Source organism: Alternaria ethzedia, assembly GCF_023757985.1.
Source record: "Alternaria ethzedia strain BMP 0044 chromosome Unknown scaffold_19, whole genome shotgun sequence".
Classification (NCBI taxonomy): domain Eukaryota; kingdom Fungi; phylum Ascomycota; class Dothideomycetes; order Pleosporales; family Pleosporaceae; genus Alternaria; species Alternaria ethzedia.
The window spans coordinates 305103-330705 of record NW_026056212.1 but is presented as its reverse complement, the minus strand read 5'-3'; the positions used below and the strand labels follow the sequence as shown (position 1 = coordinate 330705).

At 53.4% G+C, this 25603-nt stretch overlaps 10 protein-coding genes across 10 annotated transcripts; 5 read left to right on the top strand and 5 right to left on the bottom strand.

Moving 5' to 3' along the window:
- Positions 1–123: 123 nt before the first annotated feature.
- Positions 124–1755, bottom strand: ARO8 (Aromatic/aminoadipate aminotransferase 1; the record flags this gene model as incomplete). Its single annotated transcript, XM_049378809.1, has 3 exons — positions 124–418; positions 466–1528; positions 1575–1755. 3 exons carry the CDS (start codon positions 1753–1755, stop codon positions 124–126), a joined length of 1539 nt encoding a protein of 512 aa, XP_049231471.1.
- Positions 1756–2293: 538 nt separating this feature from the next.
- Positions 2294–2722, top strand: J4E87_007212 (uncharacterized protein; the record flags this gene model as incomplete). Its single annotated transcript, XM_049378808.1, has 2 exons — positions 2294–2545; positions 2618–2722. 2 exons carry the CDS (start codon positions 2294–2296, stop codon positions 2720–2722), a joined length of 357 nt encoding a protein of 118 aa, XP_049231470.1.
- A 356-nt stretch (positions 2723–3078) lies between these two features.
- On the bottom strand, positions 3079–4076 carry J4E87_007211 (uncharacterized protein; the record flags this gene model as incomplete). Its single annotated transcript, XM_049378807.1, has 3 exons — positions 3079–3728; positions 3794–3993; positions 4042–4076. The coding sequence occupies 3 exons, from the start codon at positions 4074–4076 to the stop codon at positions 3079–3081; spliced, it is 885 nt and encodes a 294-aa protein (XP_049231469.1).
- Positions 4077–4754: 678 nt separating this feature from the next.
- Positions 4755–6901, top strand: J4E87_007210 (uncharacterized protein; the record flags this gene model as incomplete). Its single annotated transcript, XM_049378806.1, has 3 exons — positions 4755–4814; positions 4952–5870; positions 5925–6901. 3 exons carry the CDS (start codon positions 4755–4757, stop codon positions 6899–6901), a joined length of 1956 nt encoding a protein of 651 aa, XP_049231468.1.
- Positions 6902–7388: 487 nt separating this feature from the next.
- J4E87_007209 (uncharacterized protein) lies at positions 7389–9437 on the bottom strand (the record flags this gene model as incomplete). The annotated part of the gene is made up of 2 exons (XM_049378805.1): positions 7389–9339; positions 9388–9437. 2 exons carry the CDS (start codon positions 9435–9437, stop codon positions 7389–7391), a joined length of 2001 nt encoding a protein of 666 aa, XP_049231467.1.
- Positions 9438–10413: 976 nt separating this feature from the next.
- On the bottom strand, positions 10414–11570 carry J4E87_007208 (uncharacterized protein; the record flags this gene model as incomplete). Its single annotated transcript, XM_049378804.1, has 3 exons — positions 10414–10615; positions 10679–11498; positions 11564–11570. The coding sequence occupies 3 exons, from the start codon at positions 11568–11570 to the stop codon at positions 10414–10416; spliced, it is 1029 nt and encodes a 342-aa protein (XP_049231466.1).
- Positions 11571–12242: 672 nt separating this feature from the next.
- Positions 12243–14924, top strand: J4E87_007207 (uncharacterized protein; the record flags this gene model as incomplete). Its single annotated transcript, XM_049378803.1, has 3 exons — positions 12243–12939; positions 12992–13920; positions 13974–14924. 3 exons carry the CDS (start codon positions 12243–12245, stop codon positions 14922–14924), a joined length of 2577 nt encoding a protein of 858 aa, XP_049231465.1.
- Positions 14925–15314: 390 nt separating this feature from the next.
- J4E87_007206 (uncharacterized protein) lies at positions 15315–19283 on the top strand (the record flags this gene model as incomplete). Its single annotated transcript, XM_049378802.1, has 1 exon — positions 15315–19283. One exon carries the CDS (start codon positions 15315–15317, stop codon positions 19281–19283), a length of 3969 nt encoding a protein of 1322 aa, XP_049231464.1.
- Positions 19284–19363: 80 nt separating this feature from the next.
- J4E87_007205 (uncharacterized protein) lies at positions 19364–21639 on the bottom strand (the record flags this gene model as incomplete). The annotated part of the gene is made up of 2 exons (XM_049378801.1): positions 19364–21381; positions 21606–21639. 2 exons carry the CDS (start codon positions 21637–21639, stop codon positions 19364–19366), a joined length of 2052 nt encoding a protein of 683 aa, XP_049231463.1.
- Positions 21640–22221: 582 nt separating this feature from the next.
- On the top strand, positions 22222–24112 carry J4E87_007204 (uncharacterized protein; the record flags this gene model as incomplete). Its single annotated transcript, XM_049378800.1, has 2 exons — positions 22222–23122; positions 23175–24112. The coding sequence occupies 2 exons, from the start codon at positions 22222–22224 to the stop codon at positions 24110–24112; spliced, it is 1839 nt and encodes a 612-aa protein (XP_049231462.1).
- Positions 24113–25603: the final 1491 nt, after the last annotated feature.

Below are 25603 nucleotides of genomic sequence, written 5' to 3'. Positions count from 1 at the left end.
GAGATCTTCCGCGTCATGAAAAGGGTTTACTACTTTGGGCGATGCTTGCGAAGGCTGCAACGAATCGTAATTTTGTTTTCGAACACATCGTGACATGCTAAATCTACCAAGGACTATTCTGGCCTATAGGAGCTTTTCGTCGGCACGGTAGTGTCCTGCGACCAGGAATGCCAACTCCAACGCCTGCTTCTCGTTCAACCTGGGATCGCAGTATGTGGTATAGTTCAGGCTTAGATCCTCGTCCACAAGTCCTTCACTTCCGCCAGTGCATTCCGTAACTGCATCGCCGGTGAGTTCCAGGTGCATGCCACCGAGGAAGGATCCGTGCTGCTTGTGAATCTTGAGCGCTGATGAGAGCTCAGAGAAGATGCTGTTGAAAGAGCGGGTCTTGATGCCAGTAGGCGTGCTGCGCGTGTTGCTATCGACACGTTAGTGGATGAAAGATTGCGTACCAAGACGACTTACCCGTGCATGGGATCGCACTGCCATACTACGACGTGTCCACTGCTCTTGACAGCTTCGATGTGCGCTCCAAGCATCGACTCAACCTTGTCCGCACCATATCGCGTGATCAATGTAATCTTGCCAATCTCCTTGTTCGGATTGACAATGTCGAGTAGCTCTACCAGCTCGTCGTTCTTCATGGAAGGACCGACCTTGATACCAATAGGGTTTTCAATACCGCGGAAGTACTCAACGTGGCCTCCGTCGATTTGACGAGTTCGGTCTCCGATCCAGATGAAGTGAGCAGAGGTATTGTACCAGCCCTTACCGTCATTTGAGGCCTGAGAAGGCTTGTAGCCTGAAGGGTGCTTGAGTCTCCTTGTCAAGCTCTGCTCGTACTCCAAAACGAGACCTTCGTGGCTGGTGAACAGGTCTACTGTCTGCAGCTGACCTGACGTGTCCGCACCGATAGTCTTCATGAAGCGCAACGAGTCGGAGATGCTGTGGACGATTTTCGAGTACTTGGTTTGTAGTTCCTCATCCCGAACGTGACCCAGTTCCCAGTCCAGAGGGTTGTGCAGATCAGCAATACCACTAGCTAGCTGTCCACGGATATAGTTCAGTGTCGTCGCGGAATGGAAGTAGGCGCTGACCAGCCTCTCAGGGTCAACTCTTCGAGCGTCAGGATCGTATCCATTGAGGATATCGCCACGGAAGCTAGGGACTTCCTTGCCGTTCAGCATCTCCGTCGGGCTCGATCTGGGCTTAGCATACTGTCCGGCTATACGGCCAATGCGAATGACCGGCTTGTTTGAACCCCAAATCAGTACCAAACTCATTTGCAGCAGAAGCTTGATCTTTGCATCGATTGGGTTGTCCGCGCAGTAAGAGAACAGTTCGGCGCAGTCGCCTCCTTGCAACAGGAAGGACTTTCCAAGTGCAGCATCGCGGAGACTGGCCTTGAGTCGCGCGATCTCTGTTGGTGTAACGATTGGCGGCAGACTCGAAAGCTTGGTCAGCGCAGAGGATACTGCTGCTTGATCTTCATATGTGACGACTTGCTTGATGGGCTTTGACCTCCAGGCTGTAATCGTTAGTACAGCAGCTTGAATAACCATGATCCCTCTTACAAGCTGGCGACCATTCTTGAGAGCCGACATCTGTCTCAGCTTCTTGCTTGGGCCTTTCCGGCAGTTGTGTTGAGTTTGCGCTCATCGTCGACAAGGTTGGTTGTGATTGTGTTTGGCCACTGGTTGCTGCCATGAACTGGGAAACGTAGTCGGTTAATTTTGCGTGCCCTTCGTTGTCCATAGTGTGTTCTTTTTCAGTTGATGTACCTAAGTACGCTTCTTGTGCTAGTTTGAGACTGTCTAGTTGCGACACGGAAGATCACCTTTGAGTCACTTGTTAATATGGCAGTTCGGCAAGGGTTCGCCTGCAAGGAGACGTGAGCAAAGGACGCAAACACATGACTCAAGGTACAAAATCTGCAACGAAAAGCGGACTGCGTGCGCAATACTTCATGACGTAACACAGCAAACTTACCCTAAATATGCTAATAGATGTGCAACGATCATGTCGCCGCTTCTGTGTTGGTATTCGAGTGTAAGGTCTATGTTCCTGCCGATGCGAGGTTTTATGCCAGAATGTAGGAATTAAAAGCGTGCATAACTCCAGAAAGTCAACCAATGGCGGCCACTCTCTTATCCCATTGGCCACATTTCCATAATCCTTAGCTACCCCACAACCCTCATCTCTCCGCATCTTCCACCGTTTGTACACGCCCTCTATATCCCCTCTGCGCTCTGTCAGCCTTCAAAACTGTATCACTCTACTCGCGTCATCCACAATGGCCGAGCCCCAGCCCTCCACCGTCCAAGAAGGCGCCGCCGAACCGCACGCACCCACAGGCACAGCCGATGACCGCAAAGCCGCCGCCGCCCTCTCCACCCTCGATGCGCCCCAAGAAGGCGAGAATGGGCCGAAGAAAGAAGTCGATGGCAAGGCACTAGACAAGGCGATGAAGGGACTGAATGTAAAGGACAAGAAGGAAGGCGAGAAGAAGAATGTCAAGATCGAGGCAGCCGATGTTAACCTGCTGGTACGTTCACCTTGGAATGGATGCGCAGACATACTGGAATCATTGGGCATAGACTGACAGTTGGACGAACAGGTCTCCGAACTTGAACTTACGAAGCCAAAAGCTATGGAGCTGTTGCGCGCGCATGATGGTAATGCGGTGAAAGCTATGACGGCGTTTGTCATGACAGCACCCTGAGCGACTGTATGGAAAGGACGATTATGCAAACACACAGAGCCGTCGCTAGTGTTTGAGGCTGCACATACTGAGGCGTCGAAGGGGGTGCGAGTATGGGACGAAATCCAGGCAGGCACTCGCATCTTCCGGGCTCAGGCCATCTGCTTGGACGATGTACAGCAACGGCCAATCTGCCCCCCGCCGCAACACAACTGGGCAACGCTAGATCGATGACTTTGAGAATAAGCGTTCAAGAACTGAAATAAATGGATTGTCACCGACAAGGCTTCCGTAGCATGAAAGACAAGACACCCACGAGAAGGTTTCGCGTTTCGAGACAAAAGAATTGATAGTCTACACTGGACTCTAGACATCCTCTACAAAGACAGATTCTCCTTAGCGATGATACGCCAGAAATCCACCACAAACTCTCCGCCCTCTTGCAACAGAGGTGCAAACGCTTCATGCTTCCCGATGGTCGACACTTCACAGGCTATGTACTCCACTACCAGCTTTCTGAGATCTTCGATGGATCCATCAGGCTTTCTGTCCTCGCCGTTATCATATGCGTATCTGGCCAATTCAACCACATCACCAACTCGTCGATCGTAGAGCTTGAACTTGAGGAGGGTTTGGTGGAGCTTGTGTAGAGCCAGGCGTTTGAGAGGGTCGATGAGACGCATGCAGGCGAAGGTATAGAGACGTGCGTGCGCTAAGAAGATAGGCGTGAAATCTTGTTCTGGCGCGGAGATCTCTGGGGGCAGGAAGCGTTCAAGCATTATGGTCTTGGGCTCTTGTGACATGAGGTATTCGCGCTGGCGGAAGCGTTGGCGCAATCTACGGGTTGCTTGGTTGAAGTCTGGATCCGAGACTTCCTCACCGCATAGAACTACTTCCGGTTTTTCGTCTGGTGAAACTTCCCAGTCATCTGCCGGTGGGACCTCATCATCGTAGGCAGCCCCATCGAAATCGTCTTTCTTCACTGCGCCCTCATCCAAGGTCCAAGGCGGTGCAGTGTAATCGTAACCTAAAGATGCGTGTACGAAGTCAGTGTTTGTCTCACACGCAATTCGTACATAGATAATTACTAACGATATGAGTACTCGATAAATCGAGCAAAGTCATCCGGCTCCATGTCCGGATACTCTACGGACCTTTCTTGCGACTGTACCATGCCATTGTTCACGAGTGCGTGAAAATGCCATGAGGTCGCGGCGACCGCTTTAGAGTGCACAACGAATGCTTTCTTCTCTTTGCCGATGTAGAAGGTGAACAGCTTCGATTGGATGAGACTATACACTGTCAGTCACCACGTTAAGTGACTGGTATTACGTACTTACTCCTCGAAGGAACATGACTCTGATGGATCACCCATCTTCGCACTTTCCGAATACCTCTGAAGTGCCTAGCGACCTAGGTAGGTACATGTTGGAGGCATTCTGCTATACATATTTTGAGAGATTACGCGCATTCAATGCGGGGTCGTACAGTGCATTCGCATACATGTAGTATGCGCCTGGTGTAGTACAGCATGATTTTTCTGCCTGTGGCGTCCAGACACGTCTTCTGAACATGCAGCTTTCTGCACTGTGCCGCAAACGTCAAACAGATACCCAAGTACCGTCACACACGAAAATAGAACAGAACCATACTTTCGGTCAAGTACAGGATACCATGATGATCGTGTCTGAGCAATAGTGCAATATGATCATCACTTTACGTTGGCATTACCCTAAAGATCGCAAAGCGCGAGTATGCTTGGAAGGGCGCTTCGATAAACGCGCCATAGCTCTTGCCGCTGTAAGAGTTGGAGAAAGCCGCATTATTTTACAGGCACCCAGGAAGCGCACATAAGGATAGCGAATATGAGCAGCGCGTGTAAGGCTAGCACTTGACGGGCGATTACTGCAAACCTACAAGCGTAAGCGAGCTCTGAGGCAACCGCAACCGCGTCTTGTCCGTTGCTTTTCCCATCTCAAAACAGGGTTCCATCACGCTGCGTCATCCGCGATCTTAGCAAGGTGATCGCGCGGGACGTTGCACATGGGGTTCCATGCTCGCCGCCGACGTTCTGGACGAATCGCGCGCTGCGAACCGCGATGATGTGCACCACGTACGTCACCGATCCGTGAACATGGTAGACGCTCCATACCTCACTACTCGTTGTTGAAGTCAACGTCCGGCAGCCAGATACACTAACGGCCGTCTACCAACTATCCATCTATCCTGTTTCTCTGCTTGCGCTACTAGCGCATACAAGCCGTCAACACGGCGCCTCAAGTCCCCTCTCGTCGCGCTCTCGCTGGCATTGCGCTCATCTCTGTATTGTCGGCCGTCGAGAAGCAGCGCAAGAAGAAGGTGAAAGGCAAAGAAGACCAGCACGAGTTCAATACGACCGAGGATATGTCCGGTGAACTACAAACGATACCTGCGCGCCATGGCGTCGCAACTTTTGTGCCCAGAGGCCGAACGATCAAGGTCATCAACACATACGGGAAGCAGGTAGTCAGTATGTGGGCGTTTAGTCTGGGGCCTCCGCCTGACGATGGAGACGGCGAGGAGGGTGAAGGAAATGAACTGGACGACGAACAACTCAAGAAAGAAGCAGAGCAGATGAAGAAGGCTGTTGAGGAAGAGGGAGAGAAAGATACAGAGGCGACAAAAGGAGAAGATGACGGAGCGAAGGAGCCGAAGAAGGAGGCAGATGGTAACGACAACGGTAAAGAGACGCAGTCTACCGAAGAAAAGGCCGAGGACTCAAAGCAAGAAGCTGCTGAGGACCCGCCCGAGCAGGCTCCCGATACACCCAACAACGAGAAGACGACCGAAAGCACAGATTCATCGTCAAAGCAGCCCAACAAGCGCACATGGGCGTCATACCTCCCTTCTATCCCGTACCGTAGCAAAGGTGGAGCGAGCAAGCAGGAAGCAGAGCAGAAGCCTAGCCCTGAGCAGGAGAAGAAGCAGAATGAGGAGAACACCAAGAAGTGGTCTTCGTACTTGCCGACTGGAAAGAGCTTCTCTAGTTACGTACCGAATGTCGAGGTACCAGACTCCAAATCTGTCGTGAGCGCGTTCAAGTCGAGCCATAATCGCGATCCGAACAAGAGCTACGCGGAGCAGTTGTACGATTTCTCGAAGACACCTGTGGGTGCTGGGACTATTGCCGGTAAGTCAACTGACGCGACACTACGTTGTGAGAATTTGCACTAACGTCGTGCAGCTGCAACAGGCTCAGGGTACGCATCCTCAGCTTACGCTGTATACTCCGCCTACGCTTCGACGAATCCCTCGAACTCCGAGCAACCTCCCATGGAGTACCTTTCTCTTCCACACACGCGCGCTGCCTCGCACAAACTCGTACCCGAAGTCGATGACGAACTCCTGACCAACCTGCGCAACCCGATCGTCACTCTCATCGAAGACACCTCGCCTGGTGCACACGATACACTGACGGCGGCGTGCGATGCGAACCAATACGCTGCTCTCGGTGTCGATAAGCCAGCGGAACATGGTAGCTGTGCCGAAAACCTCGTCCTCGCACTCAAGGAGATCAACGAAACAGCAGGACTGAAGGGCCCCAAAGCAGTCGGCGCAGACATCTCCGTCAATATCGCACCAACACCTCTTCATCTCTTCATGAATGCACCTCTGCAATCTGAAGGTACATCCCACAGCGACGGCGCAGGCACAAAGGGCGTGACACTCAGCGTCGATGAGCCCAAGGGCAAGAAACGCTGCCACGTCCGCTTCCGCGCTGAGCGAGACGTAGTCATAGTGTTCAGCGCCTGCCCCATGGACGTAGGCAAGCAGAACGGCGGACGCTGCATGGCAGCCAACTTCATGGTCGAAGACGTCCAAGAAGGCGAAGACCTCGCTTCATCCGTCGCATCCGGCAAAGCGAAGAAAGCACCGAAGAAGCTGAACCAGAAGGACAAGGCAGATGAGACGAAACCAAAGCCTAGAGAAGCGCAACAACCTAAGAAAGACGACACGGCGGAGGAGAAGGATGCACCAAAGAAGCCAGAGTTGAAGAAAACAGAGTCGAACAAGCAGGCGCCTAAGAAAGATGGCGATGCGGCTGATAAGAAGAATGCTCCTGCGCAGAAAGATGAGAAGCCAGATGGCTCCACGACATCTGAAGAGCCAAAGGCAAAGAAGAAGCCTAAGAAGCTTCAGGTGCGTAGCCAGGGGGCGTAGACACTAACACAGTCTTCATGAAACTGGCTGCGATTAGGCGCAGGTCGTAGTTATTGCCGTGGCTCAATTTGCCGGTTTGAGCATTGAAATTAGGATTTTGTACAATAGCTTTGGGTACTTCTGCCTTGATTTACGTAAACAAGTAATGTCTATGATACTTCTTGACTTTTGCGTGTATCCGTGGGTCTGCCAGTCTTGTGGTGAAGTTCTGCGGCGTTGGAGACGAACGGAAGTACATCCAACGTGGGAGCAGAGAGAATGAGTGAAAAAGTTGCACCGTAGCGAGCTGAAGGATGAGAGAAGTCATGAAGAAAGAAGATGAATTCTGGATACCGAGAAAACACGTCAGCGAGGGTATGTATGCTACATCCACCAATTTCCCACTCATGCACTCACACACGCACCCCCGCGCATCAATCCATCAACAAGCTCTCATACCATCTCCCTTCCTCCGTAACACAACACTTTCTCAAGCTCAAGCTCAAGCTCAAGCCGTAGCCTCAGCCCCCCTCCCCCTAACATAAACCGTCTCCATCCCCCTCGCCCTCGGCACAGCCGTAGGCTGCGCAACCGGCTCCCTCTTCCCCCACGAGATATACGTCGGCGGCGAAGGCTTGGGCCACGAGATACTCTGCCAAGGGAACTCCAGGCCAATACTGTTCTGCGGCGCTGGCACTGCTTTTCGCTCTGCGACAGTGCGAGCAGCGGGGGCGGCAGTAGGGTCAGGCGCGCGCTTCTTCTCTTTACCCCAGATGACGGTGTAGGTTGGGGGGTTAAGGCCGACGCTGTTGGGTTGCGTGGGCGCGGGGTTAGCGGGGATTTCTACGGGGCCGTCGGAGGGGAAGTCGTCGTCTTCGTTGTCCGCGGGGAGGTCAGGTGGAGATGTGGGTAAGGCATCATCGTCTTCTTGGCGCTTTTTGCCCCAGATTACGGTTACGGTGGGCGGGTTCAGTCCGATGCTGTTTGCTTGGGTTGGTTGGGAGGGAGGCGGAAAGTCATCTTCTGGGTACTCTGGGAAGGGCTCCTCTGGAAATGGCTCCTCCGGGAAGGGATCTTCTGGGTCGGAGGGGTAGGGCTCTTCTTCGGAGGGAGGGTTTGTTGGTTCGGGCTCGTCGTAGTCCCAGGTTACGCTGTAGTTGGGTGGACCTACGGTGATGTCTGCTGAACGTGTGGAGGTGGATGTGGAGGGAGGACTTGGGATTGTGGAAGGGGGAGGAGGACTGGGCGTCGGTGTTGGAGTGGGCCTTGGAGTGACAGATGGTGTTGGTGTTGGTGTAGGCGTAGGCTTGGGTGTATATGTAGGCTTAGGCGTTGTTGTAGCTGCTGAAGAAGACTTGGATGATGACTTGGAGGTAGACTTTGACGTGCTCTTTGACGTGCTCTTTGACGTGCTCTTCTTCGTGGTAGTCTTTGTCATCATAGTCTTACTCGTCTTAGACTTCTTGGTAGTCGTGGAAGTAGGCTTTGCGTTTCTCTTATTTAAATCCCAGCTCACGCTGAACTTGGGCGGAGAGAGGCTGATGATAGCGCTCTTGGTTGTTGAGGGAGCTGGAGCTGGCGAAGATGTTGGCTTAGCAGTCGTCGACGGCTTTGGCGTCGAAGTTGGCTTCTTCGTAGACGTCATAGTGGACTTTGCGGTGGACTTCATCGTCGTTGGCTTCGGTGGCCATGGGTTCCATGGAGGGTAGCCGGGTTTCTTGGTAGATGAAATCTTACTGGATGAAGCAGATTTGGTAGAAGAAGACACTGGAGGTTTGTAACTAGTGACGGAAGCGGAGCTAGTCATACTGGAGTTCGACCAGATAGGGGGAAGAGTTACGATGGAGGAGTACTTCGAAGTCGGCTTTGGCGTTGGCGTTGGTTCCGGTGTAGGTGTCGGTTCTGGCGTAGACGTCGAGGATGGACCTGGCCCATCTCCGTCCCAGGTAATACTGTAAGATGGTTTCCCGATACTGAATTGATCGCTAGGCTTAGGTGGAGGGTACCCAGGCTCCTCAGGCTCTTCCGGTTCAGGAGTTGGCTCGGGCCCATCAGTGGCCCAGCTTACCCAGAAGGATGGTTTACCGATGCTAAACTGATCCGTCGGCTTAGAAGGAGGAGGGTAGTCGGGTTCTTGGGGAGCAGGTGTGGGTGCAGGCCCGCTCGTCTCCCAGCTGATCCAGCCGGACGGTGTACCAATACTGAATTGATCAGTAGGCTTGGCTGGAGGCGGGTACTCAGGTTCTTCTGGAGCATCTGTGGGAGCTGGGCCGGTGGTTTCCCAGCTGATCCAGCCCGATGGTGCTCCAAGGCTAATCTCATCAGTTGGCTTGGATGGGACAACGGGCTCTTGTGGCTCTTCGGTGGGTTCTGAGTTGCCAGTGTCCCAAGAGACACTCTGTTTGGGTGGAAGAACGCCAATCTGGCGATGTTGTAAGCCAGCAGGTGCTGCGCGAATGCTATAAGAAGGTTAGTGAAAGCTTGCCAGCTTAGTAGACATGACTAACCTAATGGCAAGGCCTAGCAGTGCCAGCACAGTGTTCCTTGCAGGAGCCATGTTCAATCAGCAGAGTCTTACGAAGGATTGGTTGACAGGTTATAAGGACATCTCAGCATCAACTCAATGTTCGCGAATGTACGGCAGAGTTATAGACTTCGCTCGGCTCACCATTCTGGCCGGCCTGACCGCACAAGCGACGATACTGTCTGTAAATGAAAGATACGAGCCTAGACACCATCGTGCCGTACGGAACATCGCTTGCACGTGTGCGATACTCCAGACATTGCATTAGCGATGCTTGATAGTTGTGGTTCCGGGCTCTAGGTCGTGCTTTCGATCTCGCAGCGCAATATATCCAGATAGCCGTCGGGTACAGCTGTGGCATGACCTGGAAAGGCCTAAATTTAGCGATAAATCGTACTCTATAGAGCGTTGATTTGGCGAAACGAGGGACCGTCGGCAGAATTAAAGTGCACGTTGTTTGGCTAATTGCTGGATATTTGATGTGATCGTGACATGCATGCGAACAACCGAGAAGTCCGGGGTCGCTAACGCAATGCCCTTGCAGCTTCATATAAGACGGACCCAGCTCTACATCGGCCAACGTATTCAAAACGTTATCTGTATACCGTCCTCGCCTGGTCTGGAGGCGGACATGCTTGGCGCTTTCTTGTCCAGACTAAAATGGCAGGCGAGGATTTCAACACTCGCATTGGGAAAGGTGAAAGCTGGTAGCGACTTACTCCAGGGTACCATGCAGTCCATCTACGCTCCAGATCATCTATGTTTAGACAAGACGAGATCAATCTTGTAGATACTCGTACTGATAACGTCCTTGGCAGTTTTTCAGCCAGTGTGGCATCTGCTTGAAGCCAGCCATACTTTCCTGCCGGTAGCCGACGTGGTCTTGATAGATGCATGCCTGGCTGATGAAGAGTCAAATGCAGGCACCAGCTGATATCTTGTGTTTTGGCGAGGTGTCGAGGAATGCTCGCACAGTTTGTGCTGCATGCACGTGGTATGTGTCAAAGTTTTACCCGTCCGCCGGGGGATCCAACAGCTTGTCCAGAGGCCATTTGCGTATTGCCCTTATGCTGAGTGGGGAGACGTGACCCGCTTCATACATCTCGAGACCAGCCCAACCTATCATTGCAGCATTGTCGGTGCAGAACTTGGGCGGTGGAAAATGCAACTCAACATCCGGATAACCATGGGCGCAAAGCGTCTTCGCAAGTCTTACAGCCGTTAGCATCCCAGTCGACGATACTATATATTCTCGCTACTGCAGGCAGACTTACATGTGCCGGAGAAACGAGTTGGCAGCCACGCCACCAGCCATGACAACCGTAGGCACGGCTAGAGTATCTTGTTGAGTCTGCAAACCTAGAACTACTCGGGAAGCGACATGCTCAAAAGCTGCGCGCATGGTCTCGCGTGCAAGATCCATGCGCTCTTCAAGGCTAAAGTCTGCCGCCGTTCGCTCGACTTTGTTGAATTTCCTAGTGACCGGATCCATACCAAACCGAACGATGCGCTCAACCATTGTCGTGATACCTGAAAAGCTCAGCTCAAGACTGTTGATCTTGACACCTCCACCTGATTTAGTCAAGGGCCGATTAAGTGCCCAGCCCCATTTTGTCGCGCTCTTCTGCATGGCGTCTTCATGATTCAAAGGAACTTGGTACCAATCGTATAGGTGTCCACGAGTATCCAAGTATGTCTTGGCTGAATAGGTTGGTGGCCTCGTTACATGGGTTGATGCGTCGTCAGATATTGACTTGCGGGAGCGATCGGGCAACGAGAATGCCTCGAGGAGCGCTCCATACATGGTGCTCTTTGAGGTTTCTAGTAACTCTGTAGGCAGCACTACACGAGCGATCTTGTCCAAACACTCTCCCACAGCAATGTCTTTTGTAGCACCCAGCACGCGGTGGTCCGTCAAAGACGCCGAGTGTATGAGCAGCGTATGACCACCTGAGGCGAGGATGGATAGGAACGGGAACTTTGGCGTGGTTTGTATCGACGTCGAATCGTAGATGCCGCTGTGTTCAGGCTCGGTGTGGGCTTCGAGGGCGCTGACCATGCGTGGCGTAAGCGCATGAGCCTGCATGTGGTGGACTCCGACGAGAGGTTTCTAGTATCGCTATCAGCAGCAAGTCCGTAGAGAGAAGCTCGCGCAGTACCTGCCATGCTACAGCGAGTCCCTTGGCGGTATCAAGACCCGTGAAGAGATTACTGCGCATGCCTGGCCCACGAGTGACAGACACAAAATCAGGCAGCCTTCGTGTCGCGAGATCGACTGTGCTTGCTTGCGCATCTTCTGGAGGAATCCCTCCATCTCGCATCGGCAGAGAGCGCATAGCTTCATGGAGAAGCATGGCCAGGTTCTCTTGGTGCGACAGAAGGGACACCAGCGGGTGAACGCCCTGATAGACGGCATTGTCCGATGTCACTTTCTTGTGGAAGTGCAACTGCGCTGTCGTCCGGCCGTGCCGAGTCTCTTTTTCCACTATGGCGACCGAGGTATCATCGCAAGACGTCTCGATGGCCAGCGTCATCAGACAGCGGCGAGGCCTCCATTGCGGGGGCGGAAGGATTCGCGATCGGACGACGGCTTGGAGTGTTCTGCATCGAGGTCGCATGCCTCGCAGGTCGGCAAGGGCTTGGTGTCGGCGAGACGTGGTGTTGATGCACAATTCTGCATTACCGGCGGAAGGGTTCCGAGCGGCCTGGGCCCTGTGACGTACTGGCTAGCACCCGAAGCTTCGAGCCTCACATGCCAACGCGCCCATTTGACATCACCTGAGTCGTCTCCCCTAACCGTCTCGACGATGCGATTTACACCCGACGTTTCTCCCCCTCATGGCTGACGTAGACAAGAAGACGGATGGCCCCGAGCCATATTCCTCGACGGGCTTCGACTTCACCTTATTGCCAGACTACGCGAACGACTTCGTCGAAGAAGACCATTTTATCGAATTCGAGAAAGCCCTCGCTGCGCCTGAGAATTCACCATCCACCGAAGACCTCACGGCTCTGCCGCCCGATCGAACCTTCATCTCCGCCCAAAACGACTGGCGGCCGGTCCACCAGCGCGTCAAGCGGCGCAAGAAGAGCAAGGCGCCCCCGCGACGCGGCAAGGACGAGACGCGCGAAGGCTTCGTCTATGTGCTGCTCAAGTGGCCGCTGCTCCTGGTCGTGCTGGGGTGGCTGTTCTTCCTCAGCATCGCCTACGTCTTTACTCGCCTGTACATATACCTATACGAGCACTGGATCACATGGCGAGGCACACGGCAGAGACTAAGGCAGCGGCTGCAGGATGCGCGATCCTACCAAGAGTGGATTGAGGGCGCAAAGGAGCTCGACGCATATCTGGGCAACGAGTCGTGGAAGGAGAAGGCCGACTATGCCTATTACGACAGCAAGACGATTGCAAGAGTACACCAGCAGATGGTCAAACTGCGGGAAAAGGCCGAAGCAGAAGAGAAGAGCGGGCCAGGATCAAAAGCCTCACAAGGCCAACACACGGCTGTCGAGGACCTTCGTGCGCTCCTAGAAGGTAAGCGCCCCGTCTTTCCCACGCCGCAGAACACATCTAACGTCGCATTTAGCCTCCATGAAGAACAACTTCGTCGGCTTCGAGAACCCCCGACTGTACAGCGAGACGTACTACGGAACCAAAGACCTCGTCCAGAAATTCGTCGACGAAGCCGAGACGTCGCTCACTTTCCTCCTGCAAACCACACAGCTCGATGCAGAGAACAAGCGCGCCCTGTTCAAACACCTCGGCAGCAACTTCGGTCGTACTGCGCTATGTCTGTCTGGAGGAGCGACATTTGCATACTACCACTTCGGTGTGGCCAAGGCTCTCATGGATGCTGAATTGCTGCCCGAAGTCATCACTGGTACATCTGGTGGAGCTCTCGTAGCTGCACTGCTATGTACGAGGACCGACGATGAACTCAAGAAACTACTTGTACCCGCTCTGGCCCATCGCATCACGGCTTGCCACGAAGGTATCCTTACATGGTCAAAGAGATGGTACAAGACAGGAGCGAGATTCGACAGCGTCGATTGGGCAAAGAAGTGCGCCTGGATGACTCGTGGCAGTCTGACGTTCAAGGAAGCATATCAGAGGACTGGACGTATACTGAACGTCTCTTGTGTGCCCTCCGACCCCCACTCTCCGACCATCTTAGCCAACTACATCACGGCTCCGGACTGTGTTGTCTGGTCAGCAGTTTTGGCATCTGCTGCCGTCCCTGGAATTCTCAACCCAGTGGTCCTCATGAAAAAGAACAAGGACGGTACTCTTTCACCCTACTCTTTTGGACACAAGTGGAAGGATGGAAGTCTCCGGACAGACATTCCACTGAAAGCGCTGAACCTCCACTTTAATGTCCGATTTTCAATCGTTAGCCAGGTCAACCCTCATATCAATATCTTCTTCTTCTCATCTCGTGGCTCGGTTGGTCGGCCTGTCACCCATCGCCGTGGACGCGGATGGAGAGGTGGTTTCCTTGGTTCCGCCACAGAGCAGGTACGTCAGCCACACAACGGACTTACAATACGCATGCTAATCAACTGATTCAGTATCTCAAGCTCGATCTCAACAAATGGCTAAAGGTGCTTCGCCATCTCGAGCTTCTACCGCGACCACTAGGCCAGGACTGGAGTGAACTTTGGCTGCAACGCTTCAGTGGGACCATTACCATCTGGCCCAAGTCCATACCTTCAGACTTTTTGTATATCCTCACGGACCCAACCCCAGAGCGACTAGCACGCATGATACATGTTGGGCAACAGTCGGCTTTCCCCAAGCTGAAGTTCATCGCGAATCGTGCCAAGTTGGAATATGCCATTCAGGAAGGAAGACGGAGATTCAGACCTCGTGGGGCACGCGATGACGACATTGTCAACACTCTCAGCGAAGAAGACCTTCGTAGCTTGCTCAAGCGCACAGGGAGCGATGGCCCTGACGGTGAGGCTCTATACCCAGCTTCAGAATCAGAGTCCTCCTCCACTGCAGGACCATCGCGGCCTAGCTCGCCCGTGAATCTCCCTCTTGGTCTTACATTCGCGCGTAAAAAGAAGAACGCGCCAGCTGATCTAGCAAACACTGCTGAGAAGCCAGACACCCCCGACAGTCCATCGTTGGGAAAACGATTGAGTGGATGGTGGTCCGCTATGTCGCCTCAAGCCACAACACACTCCACAGCCCTCAGAGCTCGTCCCCGTGATTCGCCATTCAGTCACGATCGTCCTAATTCGATGTTCGAGTTCCGACCAAGCGGCGACATTATAGACGTCCCTACGGGAAGAAAGCAGAGTAGGGTTTTCGACGACTCGGATGATGCCGAGGAAAGTCAAGATGTATCAAGGCGCAGACAGCAGCACAAAGGAGGCATGTTTGGCGACACCGATGCTGGTATGAAAGACGCTGAGGATCATGGCGAGGCAGCAGATTTTGGCGACGACGAGGAAGACCGAGACGAAGTGCAAACTGTTGGAGTGGGTCTTGGTCTCGAGGGGCAGGGTTTATAGATTGCCGTCCTTCACCTTATACCTAGATTAGAATGTAAGAATATTAATGGCAAAGTTATTCATCTTCAGCTTATGACACACTTCTTAAGGCCGCGAAAGTCGCATAGAACGTAGACAGTGTACGAAGGCATGATCTAGCATCATCAATCCCCTTGCCTCATGATGGTTCTTCTATCTTTTCTTGAGACTTATATCTCGCATATGTCCGGATGCTCTCGCGACGACGCTAGCGCTTACGCACGTGATAGTCGCGTTTGGCAGGCTTGGCATGTCGTCATTGAGAACACGCTCTGAACGCGCGATCACACGGCAGCCTGCGCCTGTCAGAAATCAACTCGACGACCACTTCCACCCCTCCAAACAGATGGACAACGCCCCCAGAAGAGCGCCATGGGTGTCACTGGCCTTTGGACCGTTCTGCAGCCCTGCGCGCGGCCAATCAAGATCGAAACGCTGAACAAGAAGCGCCTCGCCGTCGATGCCTCCATCTGGATATACCAGTTCCTCAAGGCCGTGCGCGACAAGGAAGGAAACGCTTTACGGAACAGCCATATCGTTGGTTTCTTTCGCCGAGTATGCAAGCTTCTCTTCATCGGCATCAAGCCCGTCTTCGTCTTCGATGGCGGCGCACCGGCGTTGAAGCGACAAACCATCAACAACCGCAAGTCGCGACGTGAAGGTAGACGAGAAGATGCGGTCCGGACAGCTGGAAAGTTGCTGGCTATACAAATGCAGAGGGCTGCTGAGGAACAAGAGAAGAGGCGGAAGGAAGCTGCCAAGCATCCAAGAGAGGAGCCACCGCAACAGGAGGAAGAGATACCCGATAATCTGGTCTATGCGGAGGAACTTCTGCAGACGCCCCAGGAGCGAACAGAAAATCGCACCTTCAAGAAGAAGGACCAATATCACCTTCCGGACCTGGGCAAGTCCATGTCAGAAATGGGGGCTGCGAATGATCCCAGAGTCATGTCGCTCGAAGAGCTGGAGGATTACGCACGTCAATTTGACAGAGGCGAAGATATCAACGTCTATGACTTCTCCAAGATTGACTTCGATGGTCATTTTTTCCAGAGCCTGCCTCCGGCTGATAGGTACAATATCTTGAATGCAGCCAGGCTACGAAGTCGACTCAGGATGGGACACTCAAAAGAACAGCTTGATGCAATGTTTCCCGACAGGATGGCCTTCTCCAAGTTCCAAATCGAGCGTGTGCGCGAACGTAACGAACTTACGCAGCGATTAATGAACCTCAACGGGATGAACGACGATGCATTTGGCGCAGGCGGATTCAATCGCGTTGCGGGCGAGAGAGATAGGGAGTATGTTCTCGTCAAGAACGACGGAGTAGAAGGCGGTTGGGCCCTCGGAGTTGTGCTGAACAAGGAAGAGGGCAAAGCTCACAAGCCGATCAACGTGGACCTACCAGAGCGTCCTGCTGAAGAAGAACAAGAATGGGAGGACGATGAAGACTTCGAGGACGTTCCTATTGAGGGACTGAACAGGCTGCCAAAGCCCAAGGGGGGCTTGAGCGTTCAAGAGAAGGAGGGCCGTGAGTTCATCGCGAACGAGCTTGCGACACGACGCAGAAACCTTTACAAGTCGAGGAAAGAGAAGCCAGTACAGTCTAAACCGCAAAGGGCTACCCCGGTCAACCAGGATCCAGACTCGTTGTTCCTTGCGGATGATAACGAAGAAGAGGAAGACTGGGAGAACGTTCCGATGAACGGGGCGAACGATGTGGATGATGCAGGGGATGATGTTGAGAACGAGCAGTTACAGCAAGCCATTGCCTTGTCAATGCAGCCCGAGAAACAAGCTGTCGCTGAGGAATCTGACGACGATCCAGTGCGTGAAGCTTTCGAACAGAAGCGTGCCGCTGAAGCCAATCCTTTCGCTGGGACGAAGGGTTCTGGAATGGCTATCGCAAGGCTTGCCAATCAACGCAGTAACAAGCTTGCTCCAAAAGGTCCTTTCGAAGGAAGCGACAGTGAGGAGGATATGGACTTAAAGGCTGCACTAGCGGAGTCTCGCAAGTCCAAACGTCCAGTTAAGCCAAGGAAACCGTCATTTACACAACAGGACCCAACACCAGCACCCGCTATCAAGTCTGCGCCAAAGCCGAAGAACGCTGCCGGTTTTGACGGGCCGCTACCCTTCGAAAGACTCAACCTAGGCAACTCTCTTTTAGGCAAGAAGAAAATGGACAAGCTCGAAGAAGACAACGCAGGCGGTTTCGAGAAGGACTATGGGCAAGATAAGAAGGATGCCGTGCCACTTCCACCGTGGTTCAGCGGCCAAAGAGATATTGCAAAAGAAGTGAACGCTCAACGGCAAGAAGAGAAGGAACAGTGGGAAGAAGCACGTCAGGAGGAGAAGTCCAGATTCCAGTTCCAGCAGCTCCCAACCCTTCGAAAGCCAGAGACCAAAGAGGTTATCGATTTGGATGCGCCCGCTAGCCAGAATCAGGAGCAAGTGATTGCAATCGACTCGGACGACGAGGCTGATGCACAGATGGAAGACGTTCCAATTCAGGATCCCAAATTGAGGATGGGCGATCTCGCTGATAAAGTCAAGGCGGAGCCTCCTAAACCGCTTTCTCCGCAGCAGAAGTCGCCTCCCCGCCAAGATCCTAGTCTTGTGAAGAAGACCCCATTTGCGGATGATTCTGATGATGAGCCAGTGGATTGGTCTGAGAGCGAGCCTGAAGATGAAAGACATGTACAGCAGAAGTCCACCAGTGGAGAGAAGTCAGAGCCAACCGTTGTGCAGCCTCCAAGGTCTTCATCCGAAGAGTCTGAAGAGTTCGAGGATGTACCCATGCAAACAGAGACAGCCAATGTGACTGAACCTACGAAGTCGGCATCTCCAGAGTTTGAAGACGTGCCTATGCAGGGCGAACCTGTTGCAACAGCAGCTGTACAACCAAAGTCACCATCGCCAGTGTTTGAAGACGTTCCCATTCGCCAGGAACGACCACGTCGACCACCAAGGGAGCTATCGCCTTTACAAGGTCCAGACGATCTGACGAAGCCTATCGTCCCTCACAGTGGCGTAGCAGATGATAGCGCACCTCTGGATATGCCTGAAGACAACGAATCGGACCAGTACTCCGATCCCGAGGACGAAGAACTCTTCGCATCTCTAGCGAAAGAAGCAGAAGAGCATGCGCGATTCGCACAAGAACTGTCCAACAACACTGCAGCGCGGGTAAACTTCGATGACGAGCTCAAACAACTCCGCGCACAGCAGAAGAAGGATCGTCGAGACGCGGATGAAGTCACTCAAACTATGATATCCGAGTGCCAGCACTTGTTAACTTTGTTCGGACTGCCGTACATCACAGCGCCTATGGAAGCCGAAGCGCAATGCGCTGAACTGGTCACACTTGGCCTTGTGGACGGCATCGTGACCGACGACTCCGATACCTTCCTCTTCGGCGGCACGCGTGTCTACAAGAACATGTTCAACGCAGCCAAATTTGTCGAATGCTACCTCGCCCAAGACCTCACCAATGAATTCAGCCTCACACGCGAGAAGATGATTGCAATTGCCCAGTTACTCGGCAGTGATTACACAACAGGCATTCCAGGCATCGGGCCCGTAACCGCGCTAGAAATCCTCTCCGAGTTTCAAGACCTAGAGTCTTTCCGAACATGGTGGGATGGCGTCCAAAGTGGGACAATCAAGAAGGAAGAAGACGCAAAGAAACCGTTCCGAAAACGATTTCGCAAGAATCAGGCTACGAAACTCTTCCTACCACCAGGGTTCCCAGATCCTCGCGTAGCGGAAGCTTATCTTCATCCCGAGGTCGACAGTGACCCTGAGCCGTTCCAATGGGGCGTCCCCGATCTGGCTGCTTTGCGTTCTTTCTTGAGTTCTCAGATTGGATGGAGTCCTGAGAGGACGGATGAGGTGCTTGTCCCTGTTATCAAGGATATGAATCGCAGGGAGAAGGAGGGTACGCAGGCGAATATTACTCGGTTCTTTGAGGGGGGTGTCGGGGCTGGCGCTTTTGCGCCGAGAGTGAGGAATGCGGAGAGTGGGCCGAGTGGGAAGAAGAAGGGTACTGGGGCGGCTGGAAAGAGGTTGGGTGCTGCGTTGAATCGGTTGGCGGGGAAGGATGGAGTGGCAGGAGATGGAGTGGCGGCTGCAGGTGGAGAGGCAGAAGCTGTGCATGAGACGACTACTGGCGGGACAGGCAGGAAGAAGAGGAAGGCTGCAAGTAAGCCTGTGTCTTTGGCTGAAAAGGAGGATGGAGATGCGACAGCTAGTGTCGAGGAAGAGGAAGAAGATGAGCTTTACAAGGAGCCCACGGCGAAGAAACCAAGGAAGACGCGGAAGGGGAAAGCAGCCAAGTGACTTGGAACAATCTCAATATCGTCTATCATTACATCTACCCAACCCATATCTTACACAATACAACATCCATTCTAATGTCCTCATAACTTCACACTCCCGCCCTCGATCTTCTTCAAGTCCTCTACGGTGAACCTCTTATAAGTCCCGTCTCTCAACCAATACAACGTATCCCCCTTCTCCTCGACAACCCTCGGATCAATCCCCTCCTTCTGCAACTCGACCTTCTGTTGCTTATTAGTCCCCGTCAACTGCATCTCCCTGGTAACTCTGATCCAAACGGGCACCGCAAACGCCGGCAACTCCTTCTTAACATGCTGCGCCAGCTCCGCAAGTAACCTCTCCCCCACCTCACCAACCCCCTGCTCAAACACAATCGCCGCACACCCCGCGCGCCCATCATGTCCCGGTACACTAACACCGTATACATTCGCCTCGGCAACACTGTCGTGTTTGCCCACAGCCTCCGATACCTCAGCCGTAGACACATTCTCCGCTTTCCAACGAAACGTATCGCCAATGCGATCGACGAACCAGAACCTTCCTTCCGCGTCCCAGCGCATGAGATCGCCAGACCGGAAATACGCATCCCCTTTCGTCTTGACATCGCGAATAATCTTCGAGTTGGTCGCCTTCTCGTTGCCGTAGTAGCCTTGGAACCCGTCTTTTATATTGTCTGCATCCAGTTTACCGAGTAACTCGCCGGGCTCGTTGTAATCGCTGATGTGACACAAACCGGTTTTGGGGTCGCGGAGGGGCTCCGGGGGATCAGCGTTGGGATCCATACGCACGAGCGTGAGTTTGCGCGTCATGAGGAAGTTGGCGAGGAGGCCGTTGCGGGCGATTGCGCCGCTGGAAAAGGAGTTTGAAGAGCAGTTGAAGAGGCCGCCGGGGGCTTCGGTTGCGGCGTAGAATTCGTAGATGGTGCTGATGCCGAAGCGTTGTTTGAAGGGCTCCCAGACGTCTGGGCGCAGGCCGTTGCCAAAGGCGGCGCGCAGGTGGTGCTGTTTGTCGAGGGGGGAGGGCGGCGCGGAGAGCAGGTAGCGACATGTTTCGCCGACGTAGTGCAGGATTGTGGCGTGTGAGGAGCGGATTTCGGGCCAGAAGGTTTTGTGGGAGAATTTCTTGGATAGGTGGATTGTACTGCCCGCGCGGAGGACGGCGCAGGCGCCGAGGACGGAGGCGGAGCTGTGGTAGAGGGGCATGGAGGTGTAGACGATGTCGTTCTTTAGTGACATCCAGCTTGCGGCGAACTTTGCGCCGCCGCCGCATTTGCCCCAGGACATGACGGCGGGTTTGGGCAGGCCCGTCGTGCCGGATGTGTAGATGAGCATGGCCATGCTGCTGCGCTTCTGGTCGGAGCGAGCCGAGTCGGGGAGGCGCGTCGGCGGGTGCGTGAGGATGGTCGAGGTCAGGGCGTCGTCGAAGAAGATGATTTCGAGGTTTCGCTGCGCAGTCAACGGCTCAGAGACGGCGCCTGCTTCGACGGCGGCTTGGGGAGTCTGTGTCTGGTTCTTGACTGATTGTGGGACGTCGGACGGTTCCTGCTCAAACGTGTATTTGACCTTGTCTGCGTGGTGGACGCGAGTGAGGCCATGCTCCTTCAGCGCATCTTCGCTGAACTTGTCCCTGCTCTCCTGGTCCACCAGCACCAGGCGCGCGGTGCTCGTCTTGACCGTATGGACCAGCGGCTTGCCGGAGAGGTTGTAGTTGATAAAGGCGGGCTTCGCGCCAATGCTCCAGAGGCCAAACCAGACCCAGATGAAGACGTCCGAGTTGACAAAGTCCATTGCGACAATCTCATCCTTGTCCACGCCCTTGCTCTTCAACCAGTTCCCGTACCGCAGCACGGCGTCGTAAGCTTGCGCATACGTCCATGTCTTGCCCTGGAAGATGATCCAAGCACGGTCTGCGCGCGAGGAGGATTGGGCATGCGCCTCGAGTTCGTAGAAGAGGTTCAGCGTGTCGCGTCGTTCCTGCTGCGCGCCGACGATGCTGCTGCCGATAAAGGAGGACAAGAGGGGCCAGTCGTAGGTGAAGCCATGGCGGCCGTTAAGATACGCGAGACCAGCTGCGGCGGCGGGCAGCGCAAAGGGAAGAACTGGCAGTGCAATGTGTCAGCGAGCTGCGCCGTGTGGTTACAGGCTGAGTGACGCGAGATTACCTGACATAACCGGTAACCAATCGATCTGGAGCACCAACGAAACGTTTAAAAATGCTACAATCGCGCAATATCCAGTAATCGCATAGACAACAGATGAGACTTGATCAGATACAATCCACTCATCAACCTTCCGCGACACCCCGTTGTCGCCAGCTAGTGACGTTTGACCACACAGCTAGCGGCAGTGGGCACCATGGGAGCTGTGGAGCCGAGGCATTTAGGGGCACCCCAGTCGTCTCTCGAGTAAGCCTTCCCACCTGCCCTCCTCTATCCTGAAGTGGCTGCATTCCCCTCATCGCCCAGACATGGACAACCTCTTGCGTTGCCCATAGAAAGCCACATGCTGCTCCGCGTCGGTGGCATGTGAAGTATAGTAAACCATCGGCAAGACAATGGCTGCACGTCAAGTCTGGAAGTTGTGACACGCACAAAGAAGACATGTCAGTATGATAGTCAAACAATCTCAAGTAGGATTGCCGCTTGCGGCAGCCACCGCAGCTGTCTGCTTCAGATGGCCTTTGTCCAGTACCCGGCCATCATGACAAAGACGCCTACAGACTACTGCACACTCAAATGCCGTCCGGCATCATGGCAAGAGAGGTATCGGCTTTGCACTTGGTCAGGTTCAAGAGTCGTCTGAAGCATAGACGTCTTGGTATGTTTGCTACTTGCATGAATGAGATGTCACCTGCTAATGCGCTCAAGTGAACAAACACTGTGACAGCCCAAGACAGGCACTTCCAGTAGTACTTGGTCTCTGCAAATCGCAACCTTGAGATGACCCAATCCCCGGATCTCATGGATATCTCAGCCTTCGAAAACGTCCCCTCGGTCAGCGAGGAGGAGCTGACACAGCGAGAGATCAACGACAGACGATTAGCTCAAGCGATCCGCTACCTGGATAACGAAGGAGACGATGACACTGATAGCACTTACATGAATCACGTTGAGAGGATCGACGAGGACCTCCTCCAACGACTTCCTCCGCAAGAGCGCAACTTCGACGACCAGCTGTATGAGCGCGCGCAAGCTATGATTCGTCAAGCGCGGCTCGAATATGAGGAAGAGGTTGCGCGAGAAGATTCATCGTCTTCGTTAAGCGGGGATTCCCCTAGGTCGATGATGATAGAAGACGTACCAGACTCTTACACGCCTTCTGCAGCGCAAGCTCTTTATAGAAGAGGCGATACACCGGACGAACCTCATGCCATGCCCCGAAAACAAGTGCCTGCGGCAGAAACAAAGGTACGGCGCGAGGAACGGTTCAAGTACGGTGGCCCGAACAACGAACCGGAAAAGTGGCACAAAAACTATCCAGCCTCGCTGCCGTTTCCAGAGACTTTCCAGATGGCGCATTGGGAGAGTCTCAAGATTGACTTTGATCTTTCTGAGTCTGGCAAGAAGATGAAGGCAGAGGGCAAGATTGTCGAGACCAACATACCTTTTGATCGCCCTGAATTGGAGCAGTACAAGAACCTCCCGGTATACGAGTCTGGGTCACGCTTCAAGCTTCCGATACCCAGTGCCGAAGTTCAAGAGGAGATCAGCAAATTGGGAACTCCTGGAAGCCTGGAAGAGGTTGTGGAAGAATTGAACCGAAATGATGACAAAGTGCGCGCCGGCAACTATAAATATGCGCCACGAGTCTTCCTGGACAAATTCTCCGCAGGAACTCAAGGTGAGCAATGTAGTTTTCTTTTGGATGTGTCTCGCTAACATTAACCTAGTAGATCCTACAACGATCCGCGATGCTGTCAACACGACACCTGTCAAGTCTCGTACCGGTGCTATTCGCCGCAGTGTTGATCAGCCACGCCTGGAAGACGAGGATGCGCATGCTATAGGGGACAAAGCTCGTGCGGCACAGTCGGCAGCTCGCATAGCTCGTGAAAAGGTCCGTAAAGCAGAAGAAGCTCTCAACGCAGCAAAGCAGGCAAACCTGGATATACCTACACGAACCCCACAAACCACTTCACCTGTCGCTAGGAAGCTCAACCGAGAGCGGGCGACATCCCTCGAGCGTAGCCCGAGACGCCAAAGCGGTATCAGTACTGCAGCTCCCAGTCCTGCATCGCCGACTAAGACTAGTATCCATCCACAGGTGGTCATCCCGAACAAGCCAAATGGTCGTCAGCCAAAGTCTACCCAGGCTTCACCTCCCAAGACGCAGCCTACCACAGGCCAGACCAACGTCGCTACCCCCAAGACTACCACCAAGAAACAGCCCAAGCGTAAACGCAGTCTCAGCGAACAAAACTACACCCCCGAGACCAAGCGTTCCAAATCTATCGTCTCTTCTTCACGAAAAAGCAGCAGAACCAGGACGCAAAAGTCTCCAGGTAAAGCCGTCCACTTCCAACCCGATGAATCTGACGACTCCGACGAGCTTTCTGACGACGACCTCGCAAAAGATGTTCAGGAACTCACCACCGTTGTCACATCCACCAAGACCAAGCCTACCAGAAAGACCACCAAAACCACAGCGGTTACGAAGAAGGTGAGCAAAGCGGCTGCAGCAGGTAAAGCGGCGCGTAAAGCGAAGGCAGGGAAAGAGGTTGTTCTTGATGACGAACATGCGATGCAGATGGCGAAGGAGCGGAGATCGAAGTCGCCGGGGAGGGTTGTGAAGGGGGGTACGAGGAGTGGGGCGAAGTATTTGAAGGGGTGAGGTGGTAATACTTGGGGTAGTTACATTGGTGGTTTGGGGCTGGTTTGATGAGTTTGATAGAGTTTATTGTGTAATCATTCAATACTAAATTGTTTTTCCCTGCTCTCGAGATCACTCTTTGGGAACTTTGCATTGTTGCGAGGTAGCTTCGTCTGAGTTGTCATCCCCGCAGATGCAGCTCCGAACAACAAGCGGGGCATCACGCTAGGACAAAGACAAGTCCGGCAGCGCACGAAGAAAGAACCGCCTTCCGCCAGCGGTGCCCATGCAGCGCCGATGCAATGGTGAGTAGTCCCAAGTACCCCAGATCTTCAAGCTTGGCAGCCTTCTCATACGATCTAGAACGAATCTAGTGCTTTCCATCCGATTGCATGTGAGTCCTGTCGCAACAAGAAGTCAAAGGTCTTCGCCATCAACCAGCATTGCAACGCATCAACTAACGGACTACAGTGCGATCGCGAATTACCGATTTGCTCGCAATGTGTATCGGCAGGGACTTCGTGTCGGTATCCGCCGCTTAACAAAAGGTGTGAAGAGAGTGGTTTCTTGGAAGCGAAGCTAAGGTTGTAATAGAGGCATCCCATCGGGTTATATATCCTTCGTCGAACAGCGATTGCTCGAGACCGAGATTGTCGTGTTGGAGCTCCTTTCCACGATCTACAATTCTCAGGTACCGATTGAGATGCAACGTCTCTCTGACACAGATCGCCGTGTACTAGCAGAGAATGTGCAGAAGCAGGCCAAGTCGAACAGGATAGAAGAATGGAAGAGCCTTCCCCTCAACACGGACGAGGAACGTCTGTCTTGGTGGTCGAAAAGACAAGATCTCATGAGAAAAGGTATTGAAGCAGGGAACAGTTACGCATCTCAGGAAAGCCCTGCGCAAACGGAACCGTGGGTCATGGAGTCGAGTCCTGTGGTGGCACACTATGAGGATGTGCGGTCATCAGTCGTAGACGGATCAAACCTCCCATTTGCGCAGCAGCCTCGGTTGGCGCAAGCTGCGTGGCAGTTAGCACCAGCTGTACTCGATGTTCCAGAACCCGCGCCAGGTCCTCTTCATCAAGACCAAGATATGATGGCTATGTCGCCGCGAGGAAATTTAGGAAACGAAGCGTATTCGGCAGGCGATGGCAGATTAGAGCCTGTTGCACCTTCGGTGGGCACGTCGCTTGACTCGCGTCCTCCTACTGCAGAACAATGGCGTAAATATTTTTGAGATTGTACGAATCTTTGGGATCCTACGTGTATTTTTCCCATGTTGAAACGTGTTATGAAAACAGCATGTAGCAAGTAAAGCACACATTGACAGTGAATTTGCAACGCGAATTTCAGGCCAAGAAACTGACTCGCGTGGCACTAACGCCATGAGGCTGCCAGGGTTCATCGCTTGTCAAGCGTCATCTTCGTCGCGTCTGTCAGCTCAACCACATCCAGCCTCTTCTATTTCCATCAGCCACCCACAACTGCAGTGTATGACCGTCGCCGCGG